This window comes from Pseudorca crassidens, chromosome 14 (genome assembly GCF_039906515.1).
Source record: "Pseudorca crassidens isolate mPseCra1 chromosome 14, mPseCra1.hap1, whole genome shotgun sequence".
Taxonomy (NCBI): Eukaryota; Metazoa; Chordata; class Mammalia; order Artiodactyla; family Delphinidae; genus Pseudorca; species Pseudorca crassidens.
Genome location: NC_090309.1, coordinates 1132282 through 1140014, shown reverse-complemented (window position 1 = coordinate 1140014; position 7733 = coordinate 1132282). Strand labels below are relative to the sequence as shown.

Below are 7733 nucleotides of genomic sequence, written 5' to 3'. Positions count from 1 at the left end.
GCGAGGGATAGTTTATGAGCTGGATACAAAGCAAAATTTCAAAACACGTGAAAAACAGGTGTCTGGGGGCTTAAATAAATAAAACGGAACCTGATAGGATTCGTGTAACATCTATAACTTAGATTCAAAGACTGAGCTGAGATGCGTGGGCTCGGGGGTCCTGGTCCATTGCGGGGCCGAATGCAGTGGGCGGAGTCGACCACAGACCACGGGAGCAGAGGCGGCTCCCTGGCGTCCGACACAACACCGTCGCAAAGTTGGGCGGCGTCCTGGTCGGAGCCTGCCCTCTGCCCCGAGAGCTCTGGGAAGCGTCTGGCCCCGGCCCCTGGCCTGACAGGCTCCTCACACGCCAAGTCGCCCTCTCCGGATTGAACGCTCACTTGCTTGCCGCAGACCTTTGACTGCTTTCCAGAGCCCCAACAAGGTTGGAGCGAGCAGAGCCTGGCACGCACTCAGCACTTGGTGAATATTTGGTATTATTATTCTTCCTGACAGATTTGTGTAGTTTCCGAGCCTAAGGCTCTCTGAATGACCTCTGCCCGTCTCCTGGGCAGTGCGGCCGAGTGGGCAGGTGGTGGACCTGGAGCCCAGGAGCCCATCTGGGCCCACCTCAGCCATAGGAGCTGTGTGTCTCTGGGCAAATCCCTTCACCTCTCTGGGATTTCATTTCCTCATCCACTGGGTGGAATAAAATTTGTTTTTCTTTTTATCTGTCAAACTGATGGAATGAGCAGGTAGCATCATGTGTCAAAGTGCTTTCAGCATAGAATAGCTTTAAATTATTGCCTTTACATGGTGCCTTCTGCAAAATAGGAAAGCCTGCTGATGTTACCACAGCCGACACTGCACAGCGGTGGGGACCCCTTGCCGCAACTCAGGGCTTCCTTTCTGCCCACGACCCCCCCCAGCCGCCCCGACACAGGTGCTTGAGAGGGGGAGCTGGCGGCCCTTAAGACACATCATACAGTTGACGTATCTCACTCATCAGCCTTTGCGCTTAAAAGTCAGGCAATACACTCAAGATGGTACTAATGAATTTTCTGTCTCGAGTGATTTTTCTCAGACAGACACCAAGGGAAAACAATCAAAGAAAAACCCAATAAAACAGATTATAAAGATACAAGGTGGGGATTGTGAGTCCAGGACCTGGACCTCCAGCTGTTCCTAAGGCTGCCTGGACCGAGGACCCCTGCGCGTTTGATTTGGGCGTGCGTCTTTCGGAGAGATCGCATTTCTTCTGAAGGAAACAACAAAGGACGCAGCTGAGCTGCCAGCACACAATGATCTGCCAACGCGTGCCCAGGAGAGTGGCTCCCCCCTCGCCATGCTCGTGGCAGCGGCCCGAGGGCTGTGATGGGACCTGCAACATCAAAGCGGGGGCAACGTGCTTGTGCCAGAGCCAGGGTCACAGCCTCACCCTCTGCTCAGTGGGGATTAAACCTGAAAGAGCCTTGGAAACGTGGTGAACGTAAATAGTATCCACCTGGCAACACTGTTCACACCTTTACTTCTGCTTCTGGGAGTCCTGTTCTTCCCTTGAGTCATCGCTTCATGCATTCATCCAACAATTATTTATTAGATCTTTAATGCTGCTGAGCAGTGTTCTAAGTCCCCAGCATCTTGTGGAAAACCAGACAAGGGACTGATAAACAAGTGAGTAAACAGTGTAACTTCAGAATGTCATGGTGTTAATATTGTTAAACGTCCATACTGCCTAAAGCAATCTACAGATTCAACGCAATCCCTATCAAAATTCCAATGGCATGTTTCACAGAGAGACCAAGCAACCCTAAAATTTGTATGGAATCGGGCTTCCCTGGTGGCCCAGTGGTTGAGAATCTGCCTGCCGATGCAGGGGACACGGGTTCGTGCCCTGGTCCGGGAAGATCCCACATGCCGCGGAGCGGCTGGGCCCGTGAGCCATGGCGGCTGAGCCTGTGCGTCCGGAGCCTGTGCGTCCGGAGCCTGGAGAGGCCACAACAGTGAGAGGCCCGCGTACCGCAAACAAACAAACAAACAAAAAAACCAGAAAAATCAGTGTTTAAAGTATTCGTAGTCCTGCGGGCAGGGTCCACATCCAGCCCTGGCACCTGGGGAAGACGAAATAGGTACCATTTACGGGAAGTGGGAGGGGCTGCTGATAAAGCCAATGGAGGCCAGACCCAGCGGAGTCCGCACAGGGCCCGCAGCCTCCGGGCTGCAGGAGGCCGGGTGAGAGGCTGGGGGGTGTGCACATCCCGATGTGGAGTCTGTGAGTCCATCTGAGTCCCCTCTGCTGCCTTCATGGGGCTTTTTGGGGAAGCCTCATCCCAGGCACACAGAGGCTGTGACCCGGCTTTCCAAGGAGGGTCCCCAGTTCCTCTTCTGGGGCCCATGAGCGAGCGGCGTGTCCTGTCCGCTGAGGCGCACGCAGGCATTCAACGCGCATTTCACCCAGGTCTGTGTGTTTCACCACAGCTCAGAGTGGAAATGCTTGGCATATTCACAATTCCAGCCTTTCCCTGGAAGGAGGCGAATTATCTTATCTGAGAAAAGGCTCTGTTGTTCTTCCTGAGATTGATGATTCTTCATCAGCTCTATAACTTTCACAAGTATTTCACATTTTCCTAGAAAACGCATCAGTGTTATTTATAATTGACAGCCTCCCCTTGGATGATTTAAGATGTACTCCTACCAAAGACATGAGTCCAGATATTAAATATTATTCAATGTCAATTACGCTGCGATTATTCTGGAAGCTTTTCTTTACATTCAATTTTCATTCATTTTGCTCGACTGTAATTTAAATAAGGGATTTCCTTTATTGGGTTAAACGTGTCCCAGTGCTTTAGCCAATAGCTGTGCAGAGCACACAGCTTCGAGCATCTTCTGAGATCTGGGGCCAAACTAAAATAAAGTGTGTTGTGTCTCCAGACTGGAGGAGAATCTATTATAATTCTTTTTCATAAAATAAATTTATTGATTTGTTTATTTTGGGCTGTGTTGGGTCTTCGTTCCTGTGCGAGGGCTTTCTCTAGTTGCAGCAAGCGGGGGCCACTCTTCGTTGTGGTGCGCGGGCCTTTCACTGTCGCGGCCTCTCTTGTTGCGGGGCACAGGCTTCAGACGCGCAGGTTCAGTAGTTGTGGCTCACGGGCCTAGTTGCTCCGCGGCATGAGGGATCTTCCCGGACCAGGGCTCGAACCCGTGTCCCCTGCACTGGCAGGCAGATTCTCAACCACTGCGCCACCAGGGAAGCCCCTATTATAATTCTTTTGAAGACTGTGAACAAAAACATAGGCAATGGCAGGATTATTTTTAATACCTGAAAGCATTTGCAATATTTCTGTCACAGTGCTATGGAAACTGCAGTGGGCAGCAAGGAGACGCCTCGCTCGAGTGCAAGGGTCCTTCCTGCAGAGCTGAGGCAACGCTGACTTATTTCTTTAACTGGATGGCCCACTCCATCAGTTTGAGAAATTCACATTCAGGTAATCACTCAAGCCCCCACCTGACTGGACTGAGGGAAGCCCAGAGACTGGTCTTGGACTCCATTCCATGTCACCTGCGAATCCCCACCCCAAGGGGCAGGCTCTGTTTCCAAGGCCCCGCATCCCACAGAGGCAGTTGCCCTGGGAGGACCCAGCCTGCCAGGGGTCTGGGCTCAACCTCTTTTATACCTGGGGTAGCAGCGACCGCCGTCAGGCATTCCAGGGCCAGTTCCCGCCCGCAGGCCACCTTCAGCCAGCGGGACTGCCCAGGGGGCACCTCCTGGAATCACCCTCACACTCGGGCCATGGTCCCCAGGCTCCATCAGTTTGAGCAGCCGGGTCCTGTGTCCTCCGAGCTGTCTCCTCCTTGGGCAGATGCTCTCTATTCCTTCATCCTAAATTCACGGACAAGGCCTCTGGATCCTTTTCCATCCTGTCATTAACATCTAGTCCCCAGAATTGGAAACAATCCTGCCGATGGGGTCCGACAACCTGAGGTGCGGTGAGATGATTCCTGCCCCGTCACATCCCCTCACGTATCCTAAGATTCCATCACCTCCCCAGGCGGCCACGCTGACACTCATGTTGGCCCATTGTGCTGTGGGCGCCTGAGTTCCCAAGGTCTCCTCATACGAACGGCTAAGCCAGGCTTCTCCATCATGGACGGATACAACCGGCTGACTGAACACGTGCAAGTTTAACTGAGTGATAGAAACCTGTGCTTGCAATGCTTCCGCTATTCAGATCACACCCTGAAGTTCCTTTATGCTGCAGCTCACCTCCTGTGGCTGCTTCAGCCAGAAACTGCCACCTGGGGGTCTGGGGGCCAGTGGGGCCACACTCACTTTGTTTGGCTAATAGGGTGTTTTTCTGAGAACTGATGCCGACCGTTGAACACAGGAGAACACACCTAAAAAGCGGTCCCCCAACTTCTCTGGAAAAGCAGAAAGGTGGGGCGGGGCTGGGCTGCCACGTCCACCTTTGCAAGGCCCAGTACAGCCCCCCAGGCCCTGCACAGCCACCCTGGCCCTGCCACGCAGCCCTCCCGGCATCTGGGGCCCCCTGGCCTGCAGCCCACTTGTGCTACGGGAGTGGATGAAGGCAGGGGCCCAAGGTGAGAAAGGTGAGGTTCGGTGGCCCCGTGTTTGCCCTTTGTGGCTCTGGTTGTGTGTAACAAGGGAAGCCGAGTGCAGGGGTGGTTCCCTCTGCCCAGCACGCCACGGGTCCTGGAACCCTTTCCTCTCCTTCTGGGTGACCCCTGAGGTGCCGCCAGGCTTCAGATGGTCCCCCCCTGCGGCCAGCACACATTGGTCCAGAAAGCGACCACCTGGGCCAAGCTGGGTGGCAGGGCTTTAAAACGTCCAGCCCACCACGGTGTCAGATGAGCGTCTTTTGTCAGTGGCTGAAGGCATGAACAAAATGCTCCGGGAGTTTGACCATGTTTCCTGTCATGTGGGTTGGGAGGTAGAGGCAGCTGGTACAAGAGAGGGAAGGAGACCACCCACCCCGGGGCCCACCTGCAGTGCCCTGGCCCAGCTCTTAGCCTGGGGTCCTGATTCCCATCACCTCTTCGGTTCCTTTTAAAACCTTGCTAGAGCTGGTTTCTGCTGCTTGAAACCCAAAGCAGCCAGGGCACGTCACCCTAGACAGCCCCTGCTCTCTGCCACCCCTCCCAGCTTCCCCGAGTCCTGTGTCCATGCCACCTGCTTTTGGATCAAGCATTCTGGGTCCTTTGTTATTCTGAGTGCGGGTCAAAGGGTGGAAGGAGGGCCATGAGTGGCCCCTAAGGGGAGGCCTGGCCCAAGGTCTGGGTCCCCGGGCAGCACGGGAGAGATGCCTCCGTCTCTCACTGGCAGTGCTGATGTGAATAACCGTGCACAATCCGCATTAGGAGAACCCGGAAGGCAGGTGGGGCAAGTCTCCTGCGGCCGTCAGAGGTCAGGAGCAAAGTTTCCATGAACTGGCAGCCTCACTTCGTGGACCAAGGGTGTGACTCAGTACACCCGGAACACAGACGTTAAGATGTGCATTCAAATCGCCACTAGGCGAGGATTTGGAGGCTGTGTTTTCATTAATTCACAAATATTTATTGAACACCTACTATGTGTCAGGCATTGCCCTAGGCACTGGGGATATTACAGTGTAAAAATATGTGGCTTGCAGGGAGCTGGTATCATAGTGGACTGTGACCTTTTCCACGCATTCGGTTCTGGAGACAAAAACATTAACAAAATCCAGCCACAATGATTTCATAACTCTGAGCCTCACCTTCCTCACATGCAAAATGGGGTTAAAATAATTACCCGACAGGGCCGTTTAGAGGATTAAATAAAAAAGATGCACGTTCGTGGCATTGAAGCCTCAACAACTATTACTTTCTTCCTGGAAAGTCAAAAAAGCTACACTTAGCTTCACAAACCGCAAGACAGCCAGACCGACCGGGAGTAGGGCCCTCGCGCCCTTCTGTTGTAGCCCTCTTTCGGAGATGTGCACGGTCCAGCGTCCTGCCCTGGACCAGGCTGCGCCGACCCCGGACTGGGCCCAGAGCGGCCACGAGGGGGCAGAGCTCGGCAGGGAATCTGTGCCACCGGCCGCGGCCCCGCGGCCCCCGGGCCTCCGTGCGCTCTTGCGTCGCTCTGACGCGCCCGAAGGCGGGCGCCGGGAAGGAGACCGCGTCTCCCCTCGCCTGCGCCTCCCGAGAAGGGGGTCGAGCGCGTCCCCAAGGGCGCCCTGCGCGAGGCTGGGGTCCGGCGGGCAGCGGCGCAGTCTTGGACGCGCGTCGCCGGGAGGACCTCAGCGCCCTCCCCTCCGCTTCGCCCGGCGCCCCGCGCCCACCCCGGCTCCGGAGCTGTCACTTCCGCGCGCCGCCGGGTAGGGGACCGGGCCGTCGTCGAGGAGGATGCCCGGGTGTTGGCTGCGTCCCCAGACTCCTGGCCGGCGCTGCCCAGGGAGGCGGGCCGCATAGCGCCGCCCAAACTTTCCTTCGCGGCGGCGTCAGGCGGAAACATCCCGCTCCGAGGCTCACGGAGAGCGAAGGGAGGCTCGGGCGCCAGAGGGGACAGGCCCGGGCCTGCGCGGGAGAGCGCCCCGGAGTTCCTGGGGACCCTGGAAGCGCCCTAACGGCAGGACTGGTGGCTGCGTGCGCCCAGGCGGAGGCAGCTCCAGGGCGCAGCTGCCCCTTCCCCGTGCCCCGCAGTGACCGTGACCTCCGCGCGCTCCCCGCGCACGTGCTCGCGGCCGAGGACGAGGAGGGGTCCCGCTGCGCCAGCTGGGCAGCCGCTCGCGGGCAGGCCAAGGGCGCACAGAGGCGGTGCGGGGGAGCGCGCACGCTGCGCCCCCGCCTTCACGGCATCGGACTGGCCGCTGCGAAAGCAGAGCCGCCGGGTGTTGTGCCCGACAGGCAGCGCCGCTGGATTCCGTGCGGGGCGGACTCGCGGAGGGACAGGTGTAGCCCGCATTCGGCGGCGCCTCGCGCCGAAGAACTGGGTGGGCTCGGCGGCCCGGAGGGGGCTCGCGGGGCTCGGAGCTCCGGTCCCTGCCACGCAGGCCGGTTGGCACCACTTAGCGCTGCCAGCCGCACAGAAGGAAGTCGCAGCGCAGCCCGGTTCCCCAGCGGCTGCTCGGGCGCGACCCTGGCGCCCACTGCCCGCGGCGGCCTCCGCAACGGCCCCGGGACCTAGAGGTGCGCGCCGCCGCCGGCGCCGCCCCCATGCTGCTCGGAGCGCCCAGGCTGTGCGCGTCCAGGGCGGCCGCCGCTGCGCAGAGCGAGGGCGACGGCGACAGGCTGGGCGGGGACATGGACGAGTCGTCGCTCCTGGACCTGCTGGAGTGCTCCGTGTGCCTGGAGCGCCTGGATACGACGGCCAAGGTGCTGCCCTGCCAGCACACCTTCTGCCGCCGCTGCCTGGAGAGCATCGTGTGCTCGCGTCACGAGCTGCGCTGCCCCGAGTGCCGCATCCTCGTGGGCTGCGGCGTGGACGAACTGCCCGCCAACATCCTGCTGGTGCGCCTGCTGGACGGCATCCGCCAGCGGCCCCGCGCCGGCACCAGCCCTGGCAGCAGCCCACCCGCGCGTCCTGGTCCGGGCCCCGGCCCCGGTTCGGGAGCGGCCTCGGCGCTCGCGGGTCCTGGGGGCAGCGCCTCTGGCTCCCCGGTTCTCCTCCCCGCGGCGACCAGCGCCAACGCCAGCCTGCGCGAGCTGGCAGCCAGCAGGAGCGCGCCCCCAGCAAAGGTGGGTATGCGCTTCGCCGAGGTGTGAGTGTTGGT

General features: G+C 58.7%; 1 protein-coding gene and 1 pseudogene across 4 annotated transcripts in view; one reads left to right on the top strand and one right to left on the bottom strand.

Annotated features, from left to right (window-relative positions):
- Positions 1 to 5878: 5878 nt before the first annotated feature.
- LOC137205774 (collagen alpha-1(I) chain-like) lies at positions 5879 to 7178 on the bottom strand (annotated as a pseudogene).
- The window catches only part of SH3RF3 (SH3 domain containing ring finger 3), a 204713-nt gene continuing 203396 nt past the window's right edge, over positions 6417 to 7733 (top strand). For all 4 annotated transcript variants that reach the window (XR_010934295.1, XR_010934294.1, XM_067703971.1 and 1 more), the window contains exon 1: positions 6417 to 7698. Coding sequence is in view for 2 of the 4 variants with exons in the window: in XM_067703971.1 (XP_067560072.1) it covers positions 7177 to 7698 (522 nt within the window). In the remaining 2 variants the exon portion in view is untranslated. The remainder of the gene's footprint in view (positions 7699 to 7733) is intronic.